This window comes from Rhamphochromis longiceps, linkage group LG10 (genome assembly GCF_057381845.1).
Source record: "Rhamphochromis longiceps isolate RC_006_pf linkage group LG10, R_longiceps_female_GT1.1, whole genome shotgun sequence".
Taxonomy (NCBI): Eukaryota; Metazoa; Chordata; class Actinopteri; order Cichliformes; family Cichlidae; genus Rhamphochromis; species Rhamphochromis longiceps.
Window position 1 is genome coordinate 26149289 of NC_140566.1, and position 25859 is coordinate 26175147.

At 41.2% G+C, this 25859-nt stretch overlaps 1 protein-coding gene across 3 annotated transcripts in view; it reads left to right on the top strand.

The window, feature by feature from the left end:
* The window catches only part of jade2 (jade family PHD finger 2), a 226894-nt gene that overhangs the window by 142827 nt on the left and 58208 nt on the right, over positions 1–25859 (top strand). For all 3 annotated transcript variants that reach the window (XM_085421111.1, XM_085421112.1, XM_085421113.1), the window contains exons 9-10: positions 261–746; positions 3702–3866. In XM_085421111.1, the coding sequence (XP_085277237.1) occupies positions 261–746; positions 3702–3866 (651 nt within the window). The remainder of the gene's footprint in view (positions 1–260; positions 747–3701; positions 3867–25859) is intronic.

Genomic DNA, 25859 nt, shown 5'->3' on the forward strand with positions numbered 1-25859 from the left:
TGAGAAACATGCACTCACACACATATTGAAACATATCCCAAGTTACCAGAATGTCAGCAGAAATGGGAAAGCTGTGTTTGTTGTGACTTGGTCTGTCTTTCTGCTTTGCTGCACTTGTTCTGGAACCTTGATAACGCAATAAATGAACCGAAAATGACAGCTTAAAACAAACAGGTTTGACAAAATGTCTGAGAACATGAAGACATTTTTTTTTATTGCTGTGTCCCTTAACTCAATTCCCTCTCTGTCCCTGCTCCCAGTGCTCCATGCCCTCCTGTATTGTGGCCTTCCATGTGACCTGCGCCTTCGATCACGGCCTGGAGATGAAGACCATCTTGGCCGAGAACGACGAGGTGCGCTTCAAGTCCTTCTGCCTGGAGCACAGCAACACCAGTACAAACACCAACAGCACCTTCAGCTCAAGCGGAATGAGCAACGGCAATCACGTCACCGCTTCCACCGCCAACGGAGCACACGGTGGAGCCAGACCCGAGTGGGCCGCCCCCGGTCTCACCTCCGAGCTTTGGCAGGACCAGCAAAACGAGACAAATGGCAGCAGCGATCCGGCGCAGAGGTCGGTATCGCACCTGGTTTCAGTGTCGGCGTCGGAGCGGGCTGAGCGCGACCAACTGGAGAGAGAAAAAGTGAGCCAGAGGAAGCAGAAGCTTCAGGAGCTGGAGGATGAGTTTTACCGACTCGTGGAACCCAGGGAGGTTGCCGAAAACCTGGGGCTACCCGTCTCCCAGGTGTGTTAAGCTAGGACCCTACAGCTTCTCATTAAGTTATAAGAAATGAGGTTAAACACTCGTTGCGATAGGATAGGTACGCCTGTATGTGTATCAAAAAATACCTGCTCTTCTAGGTAGTGACTCAGGTATAGGCACGAAGTGCACAGACATGGTCAACAAGATGAGTGGCTGAAAAAACTCACTGATGAGAGAGCTCATAATAGCAGCGCTTGTTCCTGCTAAGAGGGAGCAAGTATGCAGATACTGTGACTGCTCAGTACAGCAGCGACGTGCAGCAGAGCATTTCAGAACGCCCGATTCACCGAAGCATGAAGCTGTTAGGAAGTGCCGTTTCTGTCCAAAGAACAAAAAGCTGAAGGCTCCTATTGATTGATGAAATCTGGGAGAACATTGCCTAGTCGGAAAAATGTGTTTGTGTTAAGAGTATAAAATTATAGAAATATGAGAAGACTAATCATGTACTTGCCTCGATTTAGCACACTGGCTCAAGTGTTCCCCATTCATAGGTATTCGTAGACCGCATGATGAGTTACAGGTATTTGTTTAGACCATGCTCTGTTCTGCTTTCCAAACATGGACGCTGCTGCTGGAAAGTGTTTTATTTTTTATTTTTTTTACTAGGAAAGCTAAACCATGGATTTGAAAGAGTTCTTTTTTATAAAAAGAATTTTTGATACTGAGTCAACACTTCAGGGCCATTTTGGGTTTTAAAATTATAATAGAGCTGAGAGAGAGAGGAAAAAAATCAGGTATTGCCTGGTTAAGGTCACAAATCTATGAGAAAATATTGTTGTGTTGTCAAAGAACCGCTTCACTTTTCTTGGCAAGGTTGGGGCAACCACATTACACCACAGTGCCTCAGTGTGCTTTGTGTCTTGTCTGCAGTGTATGATCTAATAGAGGTATTCATTGTAGTTGGATACACTAATGAAATACTTGCGATTGTAGCCATGTTGTCAAATACCCAGACTTTGAAGAGTCATTGCTTACTCAGATCACGAGTGAAACGTTTTTCGTAGTGCTGCACTTCTTTAATGTGTGCAGTCCTGTTTTATTTTCATTGGTGTAAAAGGTTGATCCTTCAAATGTGAATATGAATGGGGATTTTTAACAAAAGAAAAATGTCACGTCTACAATCATGGGAAAAATGAAGTTGTCACAGGACTCTATACAGCCCTGTGAAAAACTCGGTGAGGTCGAACAACTTTTAGCGTCAGTAACTTCAAGTAATTATTTTCTGTATGACTTTATCAGCCTCTCAAACTGTTGTGGAGGAATTTTGGCCCACATTTCTTTAAAAACAGTTCACACTCCATGTGTGCACACCTCTCTTAAGGTCCCACCACAGCATTTCAATCAGGTTAGGGTCATTGCAACACGGTGATTCTTCTTATTTTCAGACAGTTGTAGGTTTGCTGCTGTGCTTAAGTTCATTTACTTGTTACATGACAGAATTTCAGCAATGCTTTAGCTGTCAGACAGATGGACTCACACTTTACTCTAAAGTACTTTGGTGTAGAGCTGTTCGATATAACGATATATATCGGATGACGATATAAAAACATCTGTCGTTTCATTTTACGCTATCGTTTGTTTCGTGGTGTCGCAAAATAAACTGTTTACGGCAATATTTTTTCATCGTCCGCTTGTTTATGTTCCACATAAACCTTTCACAATAAAGCTCAAGATCCTGTTGAGACTTTTCAAAATAAACTGAATCACATGAAAGAGCAGATTATTTACGGATGAGAAGAAAAAAGAGCCGCCGGGTGCTAAGAAATAAACCTTAGACTCAAACGTTAGAACAGGCTTTTCCCCGCAGCACGCCGTGTAATAAATACAAAGAAACTCCATGAAATTTCTCGGCCGTTACAACTTAAGTCTAAAAATGTATAGTTTCATGCATCGGTTAAAACACTCGACTCCGGGTAAAGGACGCGCAGTTGGAAACACTTCACGCAAGTCGAGCTGCCCGAGATTCACAGAATTGACAGAAAATGTTAAATTTTTGTGATTTATATCGTTATCGGGACGATAGAATTCTTATATCGGGATATGAGATTTTGGTCATATCGCACAGCCCTACTTTGGTGTACAGAGGAGTTTCTGGTCAACTGAATGGCTGCAGAACAAGCCCGAATCATCACCCCACCACCACCATGCCTGACAGTTGGTGTTTGTGTTTGCGTTATACATCATGGACAAACATCTCTACTTTGGTCTCATCTGTCCTAAGGACATTGTTCCAGACGTCTTCTGGTGTTTTTCGGATGCAATTTTGCAAACTTAAGATATGCTTTGGGCTGATTTTGTGAGGATCCCCATTCCTGACCAGCAAACTACCAAAACTTCAGTGTTTATAGCATTGCTCACACTTGGTGATGATCAGTTTATCAGGTGTATTTGATTAGCAGCACCTGGTGGCTATTTAATTAAAAAAATTCCTACAGTATTGAGGCTGTAATGGTGCACCTAGTTTTTCACAGGACAGTAGAGAGTCCTTTCTTCTCTATGTGACTATATGTGTATTTTGTAATTTTGTGAGACCTTTGTAAAGTTTTTCTTTGACTTTAAAATCACAAAGAATATCCAAGTATTTGATCCTTAATTTGAGAAAATTATTGAAGTTTAATATGACTATAAAGTTTCCAAAGCTGGATGACTTTTTGAAATAAATCTCCTGCAAAAATGTGCTCTAGAATTTCACATTATAATGCTTCAGTGCCTCTAATTCACAATTAAAAACAACAAAAAAGGAAATAGTCTGAAAGCACAGTACAGTGGCCTTCCATGTGACCTGCGCACACAGCACCTTCATTGACCAGATGCTCGCACTGATTTTTAACTCCATGAAATTTCTCGCTGCCATCTTTGACTTGAATTGAAATCAAACATGGCAGCGATGCGAACATTATGATAGCGTAACAGGTAAATGTGTGTCTACGTTTTAAGGTGGACTACTTATATCAGTTCTGGAAGCTGAAGAGGAAGGCCAACTTTAATCGACCTCTGGTGACCTTAAAGAGAGACGAGGTGGACAACCTGGCCCAACAGGAGCAGGACGTCCTCTACAGACGCCTCAAACTCTTCACACACCTCCGACAAGACCTGGAAAGAGTGAGTTGGACAATCAGATGCAGACGTTGTTTCGATGTTTGTTTGGTATGAAGCCAAAGAAAACTTGTTTCTTTGCAGAGTGCTTTATTCTGGGATCATTTCTTTCTGTTCGTGTGTGTTCGGTGTGTGTGTGTGTTTCGAACATGTGTGAATATTCGTGCTCGGTGCTTGATCCATCCCTGTATCGCTGATATAATTTCCGAGTTAATTTACATTTTTCCGAATGTTAATTAAAAAGATCATTGACAGTATCATATGAAGTTGATTTTTGCTCTCATGAATATTGATGTTAAATGAATGAATGGCTCAAAGGATGACGGGGTAATGAAATGACTCAGGGATATAATGAGTGACTGACTGATAGCCAAGTGTTGGAAATGTAAGTGAAAATTCACCAACTGTGGAGAATTCATTTGTTTTTTCTATGATCTGTGATCATTGTGACAGATTAGTTACTTCATGTAAAAAGTCAGCGAGGCACTCTCGGAATTTCCTCAGATTTGTTTGTTTGTTTATTTGTTTGCCGTGTCTCTCCCACTCTTCTGACTTGGAGAAAAAAACTTCACAGAAAATTCAGTCTCAAGTGACCCGGAGCACAGGAATAGCATACATTACATAGTGTAAAGTCCCTCGGGAAGTGGAAAGTCAGCTCTATAGTGGAAATTGGTTCAGACGTTTTTCGTTTTCATTTTTCTGAGAGCCTGTGGGTTCGTTTTGTGATGCTCCTGAGCCCCCTGCTTGGAAACAGTTTGTTATTCCCCAGAGAAAGAGATGGTAATGCTTGTGCAGCTGCCGTGCCATGGAGAGAAAGGCTTTGATCTGGAGTTTGTTGGTGGATACCAGAAAAGGTGCTCCGCAGCGACTCCCTACTTTTACTGAGGCACCTCAGATGGTTTCTAGCTTGGCCCAAATGACATCAGTAATCAAATATGGTAAATTTCATGATACTGTCAATTTTTAGAACTGAACGCATGGTGTGATTTTTGGGAGTGTGCTACATCTACACCTTGATTGTTGATGAGTTCAGGTAGACCAAGTGTCCTAACGTAAGAGCGAGCTAATGGGCATTAATTGTACTGGAGGCTTTAAACCCGGCGAAGAATACTTTTCCGGCTTCTGTGGTTGTGGAAGCAGAAGTTTAGGGAGGCTTTTGAAGCTTTAACTGCTAACTCTAATTAAAGGTGTCTGTGGATGAGAAAATTGAAAGATCTAATGGAAGCCTGGCCCATCTCTCAGGTGAAGAAATTTCAAAGGGTAGTTGAGATTCGTGCTGCATGTTGTGTTGCATTCATAGTAGCTGTTGTAACTGGATTGATCACATTTTGGAGGGTTAGCAGTATCTTGGTGCAATGAGAAACTTGTTGATCTATTTATGGAGAAAGGAGGTTATGGAAGTTTTTTTTTTTTGCCCTGCCCGACACAATGTTCCTTAACATTTAAATAAAACACAAAACTTATCATTATCTACATGAAATCTTTGCAGCTTGTAGTTTGTAACTGTAGCTGCTAAGAGTTGAGGTTATTTCTGAATGCTGAAATATTCCCCTGCTGATTTCAGTATCAGAGCTTGCATTTGGCTGCAGAATGCGCACTAATATTTTCATTTTTTTGCCTGGTTTCTTGAATTAGTTGTGCCCATCTTCAAAACCTCACTCCAGAGCTCTGTTAGTACATTGGCATTCTCTGCTGCGGCTGCAGTGCTCTCAAAACCTCTTTCTGACCCTGCAAACTATACAGGATCTAAATTACAGCGAGCAGCCAAACATCTACTGCGGCCAAAATTTAGGGGGATACACGTAAATGCGGTTCGCTAAGGACATGCGGCAGGAGTCCTCTGGTTTTTTTTTTACATTTAGACAACTGTTTATATCATTCCCACAATGAAAAAAAAATCTTATTATATCTGCTTACCTTCACGTAATAAATTACCAAAAATGTTCACTGCAGAGAGATTCTTAACCCCTGGATATTTCTGTCAGCAGAGTCTAAGGTGCCTTGGTTTTGTTCAGCTTGGTTGATTTAATTTCGTTCATAGTAAGAAAACCTTTTGGTAATTAGGTGGCTCCATATTAACCAAATGACCTTTCTGTACAAAACTAAAAGAGTTCAAATACAAACACAAGAGATAATTGGAGATTTTTTTTTTTGTTAATTGCTCCTTAGTTTTTCTCATTTAGCCTCAGGTGGTAAGACCAGTGGACTTAAGTTCAGTGCTGATTAGACCACGGGATCAGCGTGCTTTGTCCAGCGTCCCACGGTGTTAATTTGGCTTTTAGATGATAATTCCTCCACCTCTTAACTTAAAATAATGGAATCACAAATCACTTCCCACAGAGCCAGGTTGTCATTTCTAAACAGTGGGCTGAACTTTTTTATGTAGGTCACTTTTTATTTGGGTGAGCCAAATAACTGAAAGCCCTTGCTATACTTAGATATTCTGTAGCTGTGCAAATCACTGTCGATGTACACTATTTTCTGTGATTGGAAGACCACTCTACAGATGTGTAGAGAATTGTGTAACTGTAGCCACACCGCAGTGGTCTCTGGTGGTCAGGGTTTATTGATTGTTGCAGTTTTCTAACCTCTCAACCAGTCAGTGTGTCCATGGACTCCATAACTCTTCTCCCTCCTGACCACCCATTATTGATGTGTGTGTGTGTGTGTGTGTTGTAGAAGTGAACCATACCACTTCAGCTTTCAAAAGTTAACTCTCTTCATTCTGTCACAAAACAGCGAAGCAGTCAGTAGGAAATAACAGTTGAAACAGCTTATTTACTCAGAGTATGTAAAGATGGTGCCTACGTGTACCTCAGTGTTCGAGGCAACTGCGTCCTATTTGTGAAAAATGCAAACACGTGGTGGATTTAAAGCAATCCATGAACACATGTTGGATTTAGCTTGAATATTACATCCAAATATTGCAGATTTATGGGGAACATCATTTGGCTTTCACTTAATACAGAAATGTAAATAAAAAGGTCGTCAAAGGAGCTTGCAAAGAAAAGCGTTTGGACTTCTTTAAGTTGCTTGAAGATGTTTCACCTCTCATCCGAGAAGCTTCTTCAGTTCTAAGGTCAAATGGTGGAAAGTCCCAGATATAAACCTAGTGGGAGTATCACCCCGCAGAGGGACGCCCCCCATACGCCTTAACACCCACTCACATCCTGGGCCATCTGACCTCAGGAATTCGCATGATAGGGTGGGGCCAGGTTTCACAATGAGCTCACCTGAACCCCTGGCTGATTGGGACCCACACCCAGTTTCACACCTTGGCTCAGGCGATTAGAGGATCATCAAGGGGTCCTTTTGTCCCTCTGTGGGGGGTCACTCCCACTAGGTTTATATCTGGGACTCTCCACCATTTGACCTTAGAACTAAAGAAGCTTCTCGGATGAGAGGTGAAACGTCTTCAAGTAACTTAAAGAAGTCCAGACGCTTTTCTTTGCAAGCTCCTTTGACTACGATGACCTGGATGACTGAGAACCTTCACAGACAAATAAAAAGGTCATTTTTCTGTGATTTTTAATGTTCCATATGCCTTCTTTTATCAAACAAAAAACATTAGGAATAATAGAGAGACTGATTTTATTTATAAAGCGCCAAGTCACCACAGCAGATGCCTCAGCGCTCTTTATATTACGAAGGAAAGACCCTGTGATAATACAGATAAAAACCCAGATGAACCCTATGAGCAAGAACTTGGTGACAGTGGGAAGGACAAACTCCAGGTAGAAACCTCCAGGAGTCCAAAGTCAGCTCTTAGTAAAAATAAAATGCTGTACATACTGTAGACCGTGAGAGGTTTTGGTATCACTCTGCTCGGCACCGTTCAGCGTTCTGTTGAGACGCTGCTGCTACGGCAACACTGGGAAAGTGACAGTTGTATTTGATCCCTATTTTTTTCAGTTCGTGCGCCTGAAAGACTGATGGCTCATGTGCTGGCAAGGCTGTCCGTACTCCTCTTACAGTACTGGTCAGAATTTAATTAAGCTGACACACAGTGATCATCTGATGGGTCTTCAACCACATTGTTCTCAAGGTTAAAGTCCCATTTGTCACTGTCAATTAATTTGAATTCTCATTCGTTTGTGCAGTACAGCGAATAAATGACAAGGAAACTTTGTAGTAACCTATGAGTGGTGACAGATGAGCTTCTAGATCCCTGACATTTTGGTTTTGGGGATTTTGTGATTTATTTTCCTGATTTATTATGTAAAATAACTTTGCTGTTTTTAAGCTCTTCTTAAGCTCTTAGAGACAAATATCTGACACTATTTGCTTCATCTTATTCACTATTATGATTCAACTAGGCTCACACTGAGTGATGCTGATATGCAACTACAGTAATGTGTCACCATCACCTCACCTCCATTTAGCACCATTAATAATCAGGTGTATTGGAGCTGTAACTTGTAGTAGTTGAACTCTTAAATTCATGTAGTCTTGGTTGAATTGTTGGAACTCCTGGTAGCTATTGACCATACTTCACCATAAGTACTCTGTTTTATATATTAGGACAGACACCCTGAGTATAGCGACTTTAACTCAATGTTATTGTGTTTTTAAGAAGCTTCCGTGGAGTTGTTGGGGCACAAAGTCTGAATTTTCAAATTGTTTTTGTGCAAATGAGGCAGAATAATGTGTCTGATCATTTTGTTGAGGCATGTTCAAAACAGCATTTAATAGCCTGAAAGCTGCGCTGCGATTGCAGATCAAGACGTGAGGTTGATCTGAAGGTGTTTAATCTGGCAAGCTCCAAATCTAGCAGTGTTCTGCTTGACCACTGCCCAAGTGTGTAACGGAGAAAGTCGGATTGATTAGAATTGCTGCTGGCAAGTCACCCATGAGGAGGATTGATCTCCAATTGGTCACGTTTTGGCCAAGTGAGTGTTGACAGCTCACTGCTGTGATGCCACTGGCTGTCGATACACAAGCTCTCTTTCACTTCATCCGTCTTCTTCACTTTTCTTCCTCCTTTTACTTTTCCATCTCTCACGCCGACACCACCTGTAAGTATCTGCTCTGTCATCCATTGCTGACCTGTTTTTCAAGTGGTCCACCTGCTTTGCTTTGTTTTTTCGTTGCATATGGTATTTTTCTGTGGAGGTGTTGTGTGCATGACATTGTGTTTCTAAGTGCATGTATGTGTCTGTGTGGAAGATAGTGTTGCAATCATCTCTGATTTGCGGGCAAATTGAAAAATCCTCTCCATCCTTCCATCCCGTCATCCCCAGACCCCAACCCAATCAGACCCCACGACCAAAGCCTCCAGCCTGCTGCTTTTGTGAACAAGTGTGTATGTGTGTCTGTGTGTGAGTGTGCGGGTGTGCATGTTGGTGGTGGAAGATTCCAAGGGCTAATGTTGGGGTGGATTATCCCCCTCCTCTTCCTCTTTGAAGTGCTGCCAATGGAACGAATTGCACCGTGCTGTCCCTAATGCACTGTGAGCTTTCTCCATTTCTGTACTCCTCTCCTGAGTGCTGCCCCAACACCCTCCCTTCACCCACAACTCGCATCCAATCAGCGTGCAACATGTTGAAGCAATGTGTGACACAGTGATTGGATAGTGTAAGTTAGGTAAGTGTTCGACCTTTAAAAAAAAAGAGAAGAAGAAATCTGGGCATAGGTGCAGTAGAGGATGACGTAGAAGCAGATTTTGTGCAATTCTTCTTCTTTTTAAATTATACTTTATTTTTGGCCTTTTTGAATAGAGAAGTGAAGAATGACAGGAAAGCGGAGGAAGAGAGAAAAGGAAAGACATGCAGCAAAGGGCCGCAGGTCGGACTCGAGACTGGGCCTGCCACTCTCTGCCACACAGCATGTGGTTGCCCGCTCATCCCAGTGAGCTAAACTGGTGCCTAGATTTTTGGCAAGTCTAATGATCTTGACTCCATATTTGGGATGACCACCTTTATTTTTCAGCACAGCCTGAATTCAACTCTCTTTGCCAGGCTTTCTTCTCATTTCTTTAAGTAGTGTGAAGGAATAAGTCTCCAGGCTTGTAGAAAGATATTCAAAGCTGGTCTTTGGCTGCCTTTTGTTCTGTTTTCTGTCATGATGATCCCACACTCCTTAAATAATGTTGAGGTTTGGGCTCTGGGGAGGCCAATACATGACTAATACTGTTGTAGTGTCTGTTTCTCTATCAGGTATGTTTTTACTGCAGTGCGTTTGGGATCATTATACTGAAAAATGAAGCTGTTACCAATCACTCCATTAGATCTGTTTTCAGAGCAGTTCTTGTGTAATTTGGCATCTATCAGCCTTTTCTCCCTGTTTCCCTACCTTAAGAAAGACTTCTGGACTGCCATTCTTCCACCGAGACCATTTCTGATGAGCTTTAATTGAAAAGTAGATGGATCAACTGAAGGGTCAGATATTTAGGTGTCTTTTTTGTTTTAATTCATCATAGATCTGTGTTAAGTGATTCAGCAAACACACAAACAAAAGAAAACTGGACTGAAAATGTCCAAAGAAAAAACATTTTAAAAAATTATAAGAACATCTGGGCTGCTTGGAAGCACAATATAAAATATAAAAAGATCGAGCATCTACCAAAACTGGTTTGGTAGATGCTTTGAGCAACATATTTAAATAGGTGATGTTTCCATCTAATGAAAATCACAGAAAAAAGATATAAATTGTTAATTAGAGAGTATCAGAGGTGTTGACATGTATTTTTCCTTTGGATAGAACCGGGCTTTCCCCCTGTGACCTAGCCCAATACTACAAGCTGAACACCCCCTGGGTCCAGATCCATACTTTAACCAACAGACACGAGAGTAATATCGATCTTCTTTATCCAGTTCTGAGCAACTGAGAGTGAACCATAATTCCCAAACCATTATACCAGGGGTCCCCAATCCCAGTCCACGAGGGCCGGTGTCCCTGCAGGTTTTAGATCTTACACTGGGTCAACACACCTGAATCACATGATTAGTTCATTACCAGGCCTCTGGAGAACTTCAAGAATGCTGAGAAGGTAATTTATCCATTTAAATCAGCTGTGATGGATCAAGGACACATCTAAAACCTGCAGGGACACTGGCCCTCGTGGACCGGGATTGGGGACCCATGCATTATACCATTCCTCTCAGATAACAATGGTGTTGGGTTATATCAGTAGTATGAAATAGAAGGCAATGATAGCTGCAGTATCAAAATGTGCCAGAAACCGTTATCAGAAGTTTAGACTGAAGAGTTCTGGAAAAGTTCGGTTTGTGGCGTTCATACCTGGTTTGATCACAGTTCTGGAATAATTTCCCAACCAAACTGAGACCGATGATTGTATTTTGTTTTGTAAAACTGCAAAATATACACAGTTATACATTTATGATGATACTGGAACTGAGAAATTATAGATTTTACTCAGCATGGCTTCTCAGAAGAGCTCACTGAGATTAAATAAAACTGGCAAAAGAAGGGAGAGCTTCATGAATATTGAAGGGGAGGTGAAGGTTCAGGCTCTGGAAGCAAAAAGAAAAGAGTAGGACTGGAAATTAAAAGTTAAAACTTTAGTGAGGTGACCTGTAAGGATTCCCAGAGAGGGGAAATGACTGGGACGTGATTCACTGGGGAAATGGGGATGATGGAGAGAAAGCAGGTGTGAAAGAATATATTTTCCTTTCTCGGTTCTTCCTGCTTGTTTTCAATTCTAAAACCACTCGAGTCAAACAATGGCAGTTAGTCTTTTCCCACCGGTCAGTCAGTGCATCGGTACTATAGCCAAGGCTGGCAGGGTGTCTGATGGCATGCCGCCGTTCTGTGTCCTGCCCTCTGCTCTCCCTCGCTCTCTCACGGTAACGACTTGGCAGTACATTTGGTTCAGCAGGTCAGCAGTCCCACACCCAGGAGGCCCTCAGAGCAGAACACAGCAGTACACTTATGAAACAGTCCATTTAAAGAAGGGGAAAGTTTTCATTATGAGTAGCTAACATATGTTTTATATCATATTTTTCTCTCTTTTTTTTAAACTACAGAATGCTGACAAGGAGGGAGTGTAGAGAGAGGTTATATGAAGAGAAATTAATGAGAAGAAGGGATATTGTATGTATTTAGTACAGATTTAGGCAGAGGTGTTTGGACAGTGCTGCAGAGATTGAAACCTGGACAGAAAGCAGCCGTGACAGCACCATCAGCCTCCAGCTGCAGGTATCTGCCAGGTAAACTGTATCGCTACACTGTGTGCCGAGGCACTAGGGAGGAAAGCCCATCAGCTAGTTTTCCTTGGCTACAGGTTACAGTTTCACAGTTTGTTTTCTTTCCGCAAACCCCCCTCGGCGCTTCGTTCTGTTTGAGGAGAGAGAGGAAGTTCGGAAGCAAAATAAAGAATGAGAGGAAAATGTATGTGTACACAAGCCCGCAACCCCTAATCTGCTGACTTGGATTTGCACTGCTGTGAGTGAAACTATTGGCAGGAAGAGGTTAAAGGGAGGAACTTCACACATCAAACCAAGCCTAAAGACTAAAAAAAGTGTCTGGGCAGAAAAGGCTTGCTGCTTGTGTCTTTGTTTTTTTTTTCTCAGGCAATCGACATGTATGGATTTACTGGATTTTCTTCATCTTGGGTTGACGCACGTTTACAATCCACACACGGCAAAATCCACACGAGCCACCAGAGAAATCTTCCTATTGCTCGATTTTCTTTTAATCTTTTTTCTTCCCCACAGTTAAAAGGAACCACAGAAACACAGAAGCATCTTTCTTCTTTATAGTCTCAATATTCTTAATATTCTCAAGTTGCCTCAAGTTATCCAAGAATTCCTTATTTATGGAGTCATTTTTCTTTATTTATTTTTACAGTTGTGACCCCTCAGATTACCTGTGGCTTCCTTTTTAATTAAGTGATTTTTTTTACTCCTTGATGCTTGTGAAGCATAATCTCTGCTTGTTCTTCAGACTTTTTACGCCCTTAAGGTGGGTGTTAAAAATGTATCAAACTGAACAAAAAGGAGTCTTTTTAGTGTTATGTATTGCTCAAGCTCCAAAACTCCTGGATCCTACTTTTCCCCATAAAGAAACAGGTTAATTTCCTTTATGATTTTGAAGTGATGGTGGGGCATCTGATAACGATAGTTTGACGTTTGATGTGCTTTTTAGGTCATTTAGATTGCTTGGTAGATAACTGTCATGACTGTGACACATGTAAGACAAAGCTAACTGGGATATCTGTGCATGTTCAGAGTTTAAGCGTAGTGGATGATGAATAGCAACTTCGTCCAGTAAAAACAAAGGCATTTTACTTCCTTTCCCGCAAAGGCCAACTTTCTTCTGATTGGCTGCCCCTCATAAGCTGAGCATCTGAACAGCAGGTGAGTGTGGCTGTCCATAATAGACGTGCATAATAGGGATTTCCCCTCTAAATAAGCAGTGAAGGAGGATTTTATACATAACCTGAGCTCAGTGGGTTTTTCGTTTTGTATTTTTATTATGGTAGGGGGTCCATTTTACCCTACTGTAAGTCCTTAATGTTTGTGCTACAGCAGGGGTGTTAAACATGAGGCCCCAGGGGCCTGAATCAGCCCACTGAAGACTCAAATCTGGCCCACTGGACAGCTTGAGAAAAGGTGAAGGACACAAGTTTTACAGCTTTTCCTATTGAGAAAGACTGCCTATGCCAATTGCCATTCATACTACACCAAAGCAATTAACTATCAAACAATTAAATGACAGGAAAGTTCCTGTTTTTCCATTATCAGTGAGTCCATAGAGAATTTACAGAACATTTATGTTTTATAATTACAAGACAATCTGTGCAATGAACTATCAGAATGTTTTATGTGATTTTTCACATTTATCCTGTAGCTTCAATGGTCCAGCCAACTAAAGATTAAAGTGGGCTGTATGAAGCTTATGATTTAGAAGGAGTTTGTTATCCTTCTACAAAATTTAAAGAGGAGAAGATGAGCTCTAAGGCGATATTTGGTGTATGACGGTAGCACAAAGCGTTCACAAAGTAATACTGTCTGAACACAGAGAGAAAAATCATCTGAGTGTCACATTACTGCAACACCTCAACCATTGTGGGCTATTTTGTAATGCATTATTTTGTTATTTTACAGCCAAAGTTACAAAATAAGTCCAGACAGCCTGTATGATACTTGGGTGATAAAGGTCTAATGTGTATCCAGCTTTTTAACAGTATTTAAAAGGCAGAAAATGAGCACATAAAGCCTCATTTACTCAGTTACCCTGGTTTGTACAACAGTTGCTCTTCTGTAGGCTCAGACCACACTGGCCGGCCTTCACAAGCACACCCATAAGCCTTTAACCATTGTTGAAACACACCTAAGACGTGCCGTTCTGACCAAGTCCTAATCTGCTTTCAACACAACAGTTTCAAGATCTGACTGTTCACTTGCTGCTTTATTTAGCACACTTCTTGACAGCCTCTCTTGTAATGAAATATCAACTGTTATTAACTTTTTCTGCCGGTAGTTTTGTTGTTTTGGCTGATCCGTTTAAGTGCTTTATGACTTTATGACCTTCTACCTGTAGCTTCCCTTCAAAATGGATTTTCTTCTTTTTAGCCAATCCTGAAAATGGCATTTGACTTTAGTTTGTTGCATTCATGTGGTTGATGTAACCGACTTGTAACCTCTCACACCCTCCCATAATCATCCCCCAGCCACTTCAACATCATACATCCAGCCACTCATTTGGCATGAAAAAGTCCCTGGTGTTATGCAATGTTAGGTAGGGTCAGGGCGAGGACAGAGAAATGGAAAGAGCGACACAGACTACTTGGCTATGTGAGCCCTCTTCCTCTTCTCTTGCAATCACACAGTTCACACCAGTGCATATGCACTCAACTTCTTACGCTGACTGACATGCCTCACAGTAGCGCGTGCACAAATCTATGCATGCTTGGCACCCATACAGTGCAACGTCACTCATTGGCCTGCGCGCTTGCCTGCAGAGATGTGCACACATGCATCGACACCCTACGCACATTTTTTACAGCTCTGCATGTCTGTAGGGGGGGTTGGGTGGGGGAGATTTCTCGCTCCAGGCCAGACGGGCCGAGTCAGACAGACCCACCCTGTTGGATCAGCATCAGCCTGGCTCCTCACACACAGCTCTGCTCCAAACCTAATACTGGCTCTCTGCACAAAATCCCTTCTTCTTAGGCTGCTGTCTGTTTCCAAGATGCTTCAAGTTACCAGGAGAGGAGAAGACAAGGGCCTTTTCTATCCACCAGCAACGGTTACTGTTAAGTTCAACATTCAGCAGACACTGTAAGTGTTTTACCAGCCAACCAGGTCTCCTTTGTACATTTAGTACAGACCTGGAAGTCAATGTTGGCTTACTCCCAATGTGCGAGGCAAAGTAACGTAGACTCCTGAGGGAAGCAGTCTGGTCCTTTCAGTGGTTTACAGCCTTTCTGCTGCAGGATTTTTGGCCCATGTTCTTGCTTGCTGATGGATTCTCCAGAGAAAAAAAAAAATCTTGAATAATGTGAGTAGGATGTATAGTTTTGAGGGATGTTTAAACACCGCGCGCCACTTGCTGAGTCTGGGCTGATTCGAATTAGATGAGCTGTGACCTAACTGTACACCTCACGCGGATTCATCAGCACATTTAAAACTTCAAGGTTCATTTGTCATTTTAAATCAAACATTATGTTTTGCTTGTTATGCTTTGTGTATTTGAAAGCTATGATTTAAGGTAGGACATGTTTTCACAATTGTGGCATTGCCTGCTTATTAAGTAGTGCATGAGGTGCAATCTTCCTAAAGGGTGAAGATGCGCTGTACAAACCTGTCGCTCTGTTTAGATTTGAATAGATGCCTCGTTGGCTGCAGTGAAGATGAACATGTTTTTTTTTTTCCTTTGATCTATTCTGAATGTGTTTTGTTCAGTGGTGTGTGAGTTTCACTGAACACAATTCGACAATAACAACTGTTTTCAAATTATTCTTTTCATTTTGGAAAAAAGTCAAATCTCAGCTTAAGGTACAACTATTGAAGAATTTAGTTTTTTTTTAATACTTGTATAATCACCGGCCACTTCTTTAGGTACACCACCTTTTGCCTTATTTGTGGCACAGATTCAAAAAGGTGCTGAAAACGTCCCTCAGCTATTTTGGTCCATATTGCAATGACAGCATCACAGTTGGTGCAGATTTGCCGGCTACACGTCCATGATGTGGATCTCCTTTTCCACCTCATTCCAGGGATGCTCTATTGGTTTGAAATCTGGTGATTTGATTGAGGCCATTAGATTAGAGTGACCTCTTTGTCATGTTCAGTGAAATCAGTCTGAGATGATCTGAGGTTTGTGACATTGTGCGTTATCCTGCAAGAAACAGCCATCAGAAGATGGTACACTGCAGTCATAGAGGGTCATAAAGGGTCATGGTCAGCAGCAATGGCTAGGCAGGCTGTGGTGTTTAAATGAATCTCAGTTGGTATGCCGACAAAATATTGCCCACACCATCTGTGGATTCATGCTTTCTCGTGCTGTTATGGCAAATTCTAACCCAATCATCTAAATTAAACTGAGACAAATCCAAAGAGGCTTTTCAGTCTTCTGTTGTCCAATTTTTGTAAAAGAAATTGTGTTCTTAGCTGACAGGAGTGTTCCCCTCTGCTTCAAGGTTTAACATGTTGTGTGCTCAGACATGCTCTTCTCCAATCATTGATTATTTGAGGTACTGTTGCTATCAGCTCAAAGCATGCTGGCCTCTGTCTTCATTTTCCTGTAACACCTAAACGTGTGGAACAAACACCCTGCCACGTTTAAAGTCACTTATATCACCTTTCTTCCTTATTCTGATGCTCAGTCTACATGCCTAAATGCGTATGTAGCTGACATGTGATTGGCTGATTAAACATTTGCATTAACAAGCAGTTGAATAGCTGTACCCAAAGTGACAGGTGAGTGTATGTTCATACAGTAAAATCTGACTTTTTCCAATAATGGTGGACTTGTAGCTGTTATTCAAAAGAAATTCTACCAAGGTAAACTCTGTCCAACTGATTTATGTATTCTTAGTAGTGGAAGAAAAACTCTGCTCTAAACTCTGTGTTACTGATTGGAAAATGAGTCTCTGAGTCACATATAATTGCTAATAAGGTGTTTTGTTTTTGGAAATCATTTCACATGTACATTGAAGGTGCTTTAATTGCTGGTGGGAGTGAGTAATCCTTTCATCTTGAAACATTCCCACTAAATTTGCAAGTAATTACAAGTGTATTCAAGAAGAAAAAAAAAAATTTAATCCAGTCCTTTCTTTGTTTTTAGGCAGGCTTTTCATGAATGTCTTTGCTATGATCATAACAAACTTAAGTTTAGGAGAAACTATGATAATGACTATATATGACTGACTGTAATTAAGAGTAGGCTCATGAAATCTATTAGAAAAATAAAAGAGAGTATAGATAATTATATGGGGCAGCACGGTGGCACGGTGGTTAGCACTGTTGCCTCACAGCAAGAAGGTCCTGAGTTCAATTCCAACATCAGGCCGGGGTCTTTCTGTGTGGAGTTTGCATGTTCTCCCCGTGTTTGCGTGGGTTCTCTCCGGGTACTCCGGCTTCCTCCCACCGTCCAAAGACAAGCAGCTTGTGGGAATAGGTTAATTGGATAATCCAAATTGCCACTAGGTGTGAATGTGCGAGTGAATGTGAGTGTGAATGGTTGTCTGTCCCTGTGTGTTAGCCCTGCGACAGACTGGCGACCTGTCCAGGGTATACCCCGCCTTTCGCCCTATGACAGCTGGGATAGGCTCCAGCGCCCCCCGCGACCCTGAAAAGGATAAGCGGAAGCGAATGGATGGATGGATAGATAATTATGATAAAATGCTTCCAGCAAACACACCCAAACCTTATACCTGTTGGCAGGGGTCAGTCTGCGATATTAAAATGTTCAAAATAAACTCCAGATAATTTCTAAAACTCAGTGTAATCTTGAAAATATTCCTTTTCTTCTTCAATCTCCTTAAGAGTCTGGGCTGCATCGTTCTGCCTTCAGCTCAACATTCTGCATGAGCTGACAGCAAGAACAGGCTTTCCACCTTCAGGTAGCCTCAAGCTCCATTCACTTTGCTAGGAACCGCCTGTTGAGATCCACCGCTGTTTAAAATGCTGCATGCTAAGCTTGACTGTGTAACACAGCCCCAAGGCTTCAAAGCTTACAGAGAACTGCTCCTTTGGCTCTAGCCTTTGATAATTCTGTGCCAAAAGGTCACTGAGTTGCCTTCCAGAGCACAAGGAGAGATCAGAAGCACCTAATTATGCCACCTACACGTACTTTGGACATACAAAACCTAGATCTAGAACTTCTTGCGCTGAAGGGACAGTCAAGGCTTCACCAAAAGATAAAGATTCAGGCAGGTTCGTCGTGATACAAATATGAAGTTCGTGAGGGAAACCCAATGCAAAGATGCAAGCAGATTTATTATTATCAAATGTGTAATATTTGTATATCGTCATTAGATTTTGAAAAATGTCGTTTTCTCACTGTTATCTGGCAACATGTTGTACTGCAGTGTTTCTTACATAATAATAATAATAATAATAATGTAGCTTGCCATCACCAGTGTGTGAATGTGTGCGTGAATGGGTGGATGACTGGATGTGTAAAGCGCTTTGGGGTCCTTAGGGACTAGTAAAGCGCTATACAAATACTGGCCTTTTTTTTAAAGAGTTGAGCAGATGACCCCATATGACCCCCCCATATGAAAGGGGGAGGGGCTTACAGCACTGGTGTATACATATGCAGGGAGGTGCACTGACTTTTTCTTAAAAGAATGAATTAATACCATATAAAAGTAGTCCTCAGTCAGCTTTAATTGCTAACGCCATTGTCTTGGAGCACAGTTTGTGACAGCAGCCATTCTTCCACCTTATCTCAGTGAGCTCTGTGTATCAACACATGGACCATTTCTCTTCTTGATCCAGGTCCCGGTTAAAGTGTCTCTCAGTCTCACTGCAGATCCTGAAAGCAGAAAAAGCACTATAGCTGCCAGTGCGCAACCATAGTGCGGCTTTGAAGTTTGTCCAACAGCAAAATGAGAGGTGGCTGAATGATGTTGGGGACTGTTCAACCTGGGGTTGGCAACAAAATAAGAGTGAGGGAGGGCATCGCCCATTAATAAATCAGTGGTAGATTGTGTTTTGTCATGGATGAAGAAAAAGAAAAAACGCTCTTGCCAGATATTCTTGGGTTTCCATTAATATACCTGGGCTAGCTGCCCAAGTAATCTCCAATCTGTTTCAAGGCTTTGGGATTACAACTGCATACATGAAAGGTGAAGTCTTAAGATATTGCCTGAAGCGACAGTTCATAGTGAGGAGTGTATGTCTGAAAATGGGAGGAAAAAAATCCCAGTAGCCCTCACCTCATCTCTTCTTAAGACTAGAAGCTTGAGTGTACATAAACTGGTACTAAGATAATCTGAATCCAATCCAAACTGCCAGCCATCAAGATGGTTTAAACTAAAATGCACATAACGAATACAAAACTCATCTTTTACTTTGCGCATTAATAGCTGCAGAGATCCACTGTTTGGTTTCATTTAAAATATACCGTCTCTGATGCACTGATGGAAGGCACATAAGTACGTGTTGCTGGAATATGCACCGTGTAATCAAGTGGGACTCTTAGAGAGCAACATGAAACTTTTTCTGCAGCTCTTGGGGAAACAAAGCATCTGCTTGCTGCCTGACTCCAAGTGCTTTCTGACTTTTAAGAGTCACTGTGATATTTTCCCTGACATTTCCTCTCTGGCAGCTACAACCTAGCGGCCGGTATTTTTTCCAGGCACTGCAGAAGGCTGGCCAGCACAGGCTTTCTATCCAAGCTAAGTGGCATGGCCAGCTTCAGTTTTGCAACTGAGAAATAGCAATTCTAACTGACTTTAACTTAACACTTGGCTAGTTTCAGTCAGTGTAACTGTTTCTTTTTATTGTTCTCTTCATTAATTCACTCTTCCAACTTTTTCCATATATTCATCCATACAGAACTTATGTCCCCCCCTTTTCGTTTCACCAAACTTCTTATTTGTAAAGGAATTTCACTATTCAACATCCTGTCTAACTTTCTGTCTCTTCCTCCTTCATCACTCCACTTCTCACCTCCTCCTCTCCCCTCTTCTCCTCTTCTCTCTCTTCTCTCTGTCTCTGGATATCCTCACCATCCCGATGCCCCTCTGATATGAGCTCTGCTGGATGAAATAAATATGAGGCGGGAGAGGTATAAATATTTATAGCTGCTCCGGCTGTATAATTCTGCACGGCAGTGTGATGTTGCACTTTGTGTGTGCATGCATACATGAAGGTCTGTGTGTGTGTGTTTGGGGGGTGTATACGTTTTCAAACCCTTGGCCAGTGAAGGTGCCAAGCTGCTGCAGGGATAAATAATTCACTGCAAGTTAAACCTTCAATTCACATCACTTTGATAAGACAATAGGAGTAAAAGAACATAACACACACACACAATGTAGCACTAACAGTCAGTTTGTGCCCTCACACATGTGTGAATAAATGCATCCTTGCATATGTGTTTGATACCGATTTTGTGTCTTTCAGTGACCATGCATGAAAACACACTTGTGCAAACTTGAACATGCGTTAAATTCGATGCACACTGTGGTAATGCAGAAAAAACACACACGCACTTCCATGAGCTTAACTTGCAGCATTGTTGCGGACGTTTTAACCGACTGTAAAATGTATATTACACATTCTTCCTCGTGTCTTCGAGATTTTGTTCACTCTTTTTGTGGTGAATGTTTGCGCACGTCAACCATGTTCGTTTTTCGCAACACACTCCTACAGGCTCACTGGCTGTGTTACACTCAGGGCACGTCAATAAGTAATGAGGGAGATGTAAGGGGGGCCCCCAGTTGACCCGGACCTTAAATATTTTACAGTATGGTCTCTCAGACGGTACCAGCCAATGCACTGCTGCAGCTCAACTATAAAATCTCTCTTTGCAGGACTTGATGGGAAACACCGCCCTCCAAGGTCCAATTTAGTAGCATCCTCTGAGAGCCTCTCCGTGTAGTCAACACTAATACTGACTTTCAGTAGGCATTTCTCTCAGCTGTATCTGGTATAGATGTTTTTATTTTTAAGCTGCTTCTTGGTTTTTGGGTTAATCAGAATCTTACTAAGCGCCAGCAAAAAACATGACAAATATACGCTCACCTACTTCATTAGCAATGTCACGTAAATCACCTTTCATGTCTAAGTTTTTGCCTTTTGTCTGTATCCCTAGATCCCTGAGTCACTGCCATGGCATAGGCAAATTAGGCATAATGGCCAGTGAATGTATATTTCATAATAAGTCTGTTTCTTTCCAACTTCAGACCTGTATTTTGTAGGGAAAAAACAGGAATAGTTATTCATTAATTGCATACATTGTAAGATATAAAGTCAGGTTACCCTTCTGGTAAACCCTTCTCATTTTGAAGCACAAACCTTAACCTTTAAAACATATTTTGTTTTGAATCACAGACGTTAGAAAGACAGAAGAGAAACTTTGAAGTGTGAATGCTTCCTTTTAGTATAGATTAGCTCAGGAGGTGGCCAATCAGGTTCAGTTTTGGAGAGTATTGACCTGCAATAAAACAATGCAAGGTTTCTGCAGCATTTAGGAGGAATCCAATAGTTTTTTGTTTGATAAAGGCAGAAATATCGATTCATGTAAATGTTAGGGTGTATTTTAGCTCACACAAAGCAACCACTGCTTCTAAAGTCTTAAGCCTGATTTCCAGAAAACAAATGCACTGGGATGACAAATCAGTTTTAATGTGGCTATTTTTTATTTGGCTTTTAAGGGAAATGCCTAATTGCAGTCTAATACTTCATTTGATTCATCGTCAGCTCATAATCAAAGGCAGACTGCTTTACACATCAAACACAAGATGCTATTCAACTTTCTTTTTCTAATAACAGGCACATTTATTGTTTCCCATCATAGCTAACTGCTTTCTCTATCCAGATGAAATATTCAAGGACTAAATTGCATAGCCAACATAATTCAGGAACATTATCGTGGAAGCTTCAGGAATATTTTGGCAGTTTTCTGAACAGTTTTATTAATACAAACCCTCTTTGGCCAGACGTTTCTTGGAAATTGATGTTTATGGCTGGAATATGAGGTGCTTTAAGGTTACTAAAGCAGGCGTTTATGGTTTAATGCATTTGCAATAAGAACATTTTCTTTTCGTTGTGTCGTGTCTCTTCACAAGAATTTTTCAATCAGTGCTGAACCAATAATATATGTGGTTTCAGTGGCCTAGTTTTTGTATCTTTGCATATTTTGTGTAGTCGTACGTGTTTTTTGCTGTAGATAAAGCGGTGAGACGACTGACCTTTCCATGTTCGAGGCAGTTTTACTGAAGCCTTTATTGGCTCAGCAAAAACAGAAATGAAACCAAGTACTGAAACAAACAACTGAATCGAGCTGAGGTCTGTGTTTTCCATTTTCAGCTCCGTGGTATGTATGTGGGACAAATTCACCTCTTTGGTTTACACCTAAACGGTTGCTGCATTAGTACTACTCAGCATGCACCCAGCTTGCTGCACGCTAACACAAGTCTTTGACATTTAAGTCAGTGTCACAATATTTTCACAGACTACTTCGCATTAAATCATTGAGGACTCCAAGTCCTCAATGATTTAATGTGTTTATGTGTGACACATATAAAGTGGGTGCAGACCCAACAAATACTCAAATTGTAATGGGTCTATTACAGTTTTCTTTTCTGTCATAAGGAATTATTAGACATGCACCAGGGACCACATTTGAAAAATTTTCAGTGTGATCATTGGCTGGTCAGTCAACAGTCCAGACCAGCCCGGTCACGTGTCCGAATACAAGTCTCTCTGTTTTATGCATGCACAACACACACTCACACAGTGGTGCAGGCAAATAAGCATGTGGCTGTGGTTGTTAGCAAATTCTTTGCCATATTTTAAGAAGACACAAAGTTCATCAAAGTAAGCCATAGGGCAACCGCAATAAAAATGTTTGTACAAACAAACCTAATCAGACACTTAAATAACCCTCACACAATTAAACATGGTCATGTCAAACAAGCTAACTAAAGCAAAATAGCTAAACCTAAAGTATCTAAAGCTCAGAGGCAGCCACAAGCCAAGAGCCTCGGTATGAGCAAAGGATCAAAGCAGCTATTAGAATGTACAGCAACTCATTCTCAGTTATCTGACCTTTTTTTCAGTAACTGAGCACTTTATTTTCACAGTTGTTTATACCAATAATATTTTACATTGAAGAAAAGTGGATATTTTTTGTATATGCTGACAGTTACAGATCTTAGAAAAGAAATTGCCATTATGTGGCCTGCTGATTCCAATCTTTTCATCGATTAAGTAAGACAGTATCCTTAATGTGTTCATCTGTGATTAGCTCAGCAGAACAACGCAGCTACTGTTTAAACTTTGTGTTTACGAGGGGCAGCCAATCAGAAGAAAGTTCACTTAAAGTGTTTAAAACTCTGTTTCAGACAGAGGATGAACTAAGGGTCTGCGCAAACCCCCAATATACAAAAAAGAACAATTACTGTGAATTGTGAATCACGCGCAGCCAGTCTCGTAGAGTCCACGATTAAAAATAGAAAGCTGGAAGTGAGAAAAAAATACGTTAACCGATGTTTATAATTCACCCGCATCCTGGTTTAACTTTCTTTCTCTCAGTTATAAACAAATTCAGCCGTTATCTGATCATCAACCATGTAGGTACAATAACAAGCACCACCCAGCCCCCACTATCACAGCTCCATACCCAGGCAGTTAGATATAACTCACGCTGATCTTTAGCACCTTCAAGATTTCAGCTCCACCCATCTGGTTGCCGTCATAACAATCCTTTTGGCAAGACAAATAAACTCAAAACATCGTAAATTCCAGCTGTCAGAAACATGATAAAAGAGCAGCAAAGGGTTTGGTCCTGTGACGCATGAACAGATTTGCAGATTAAAGTCTGGTATGTTTTTTAGTCCTGAATGTATATTTGATTCTGCATGCACTGAATAATAGACGAGGATGTTTTACTTGTCTGTGCATGATCGTTAAATCACCCCCAACAAAAGCAAGTTACAGCAACAAAAAGGGGCAGATGTATATTTGTGTATCTCATATTTACTAAGAGAATCCTAACGATGTCTTTGAAACTAAGAGCAGAGATAAGATGCAAGAAAAGTATGTGGGGGGGTTAACTGCCTGTTTAAGAGCAGTTTTAATATCATCACCTGATTATTATGCTTTTATGGTCAGCACAGCTACTGGCTCTCTTTCAGCAGGGGAGCCTGTCCTCAGTCTGTAAATCCAGAGTACAATAAAGTGGAGCTAATTGGGAGGTTACAAAGATTACCGTCAGCTCAGCCCACCCCGTTGGCACCAAAAATCCATCACTTCCCAAACAGCGTTTCACCCTAAAGCTCTGAAAACAATTTCGATGACGTTCCCTCATGCTATAATTGTATCACAGCCGGCCTCTCAAGCCATTATAGAATAAGGCTTCCCTGTTGAGCACCCTGTAGCATCTGCAAACACATTCCTCAGACCTCTACTTACCCCTGGCTGGCTGGGTAATAAAACATAGCCAATTAGGCTTTACTCCTTGCTGTGTGAAGCCCTTCTCCTGCTGCTAAGTGTGATTTGAGTCTGAATAACTTCCTCTCTGACTTCCCCTCCTGAGATGAGGTGGGTGTAGAGTAACCTCTCTACTCAACCTGACAAATAGTGTGAAACTTCTCGGGAGGTAATTCCATATCAGAGTGGGCTTGAGCGGTGTCTATTTTTTCACGTCTTCATACTTTCCTGGCATACTGTGGCTTCACTGGTCTGTACTTAGACATCCACCATACCTGCTGAATCACGCGTACGTTGAGAGCAAAGAAATAGCCGGCCCCAGGTCCTTGTATGTGTTCAGATTAATAGAGTTGATTCTGACTCTGATTGGTCCATAAGAAGACTGGGTTGGGTTTGAACCTTTGTAGGGCCTATCTGCAGGAAGTTTGCATGCTCTGCCTTGCCTATTGCATAACCACATTTCACAAAGACTTTGTTAGCTACTCTTTCTCATCTTCTTTTACACCTCAATGAACTCAGCTTACTGTTAACTAGTACATACATACTGCCTTCTGGTCTCTCTCTTCTTCTTCTTCTTTTTTTTTTTGCAGTGCATGGCCAACACACAGCCTAACCATTTTGGTTTAAAAAAAAACATGCCATGACAGTATTGAAAATCTTACTGCCACTTTCTAAATAACCAGGAGCTGTAATAATGTAATATCACCAAACTGATATCAGAGCCTTTGGATGTCTGTCCTGCAACAAACAGGAATCCAAAAACCAGAAAACATAGTACATCACAAACGTCCAAGTGGGCGAGGACCAAATAATAATACATTTCGCTTGTTTATTGGATCACATCATGGCAAAAATGCATTTACGTTTCGGCACAGAGCCTACAAATTCCACTTAAATCCCTGGGTTTGTACACAGCTGAAAGTCAAGTTATTTGAAAATCAACTTTTCTCATCCCGTGATACTATTCATAAGGACTAATCACATGTGTATAATTGTATCTAATCTAGGTCTCATCACACAAAACAAAACTTAATGCACCACCAAGCTCACGCACTCGATGAACACAAAGGGATGTTTGATCTTTACTGCAGGACAGTCACACAAAACAGCAGAAGACAAATCCAGCATGTTTTTGGGCTTTAAAAGCTACAAACTGTACTAAAAAAAATGAAATACAATTTTTATAACAAGAGACCAGGCATGTTGAGATGGAAATGCAACACAGGTTCCTCAGTAAGATTGACACTGGTAAACAACTGGCTGTGACTCAGGAGGTAGAGCAGTTTGTCACCTAATCAGGGTCGGCAGTGATGACTCAGCCTTCATTCAGTTCTTATGATATAACACATTGTAAAATGTTGTATGAAACACAGGAGAAAAAGAAAAACTCTACAAAAACTGAAAAAAGTAAAAAATAAAATAAAATAAA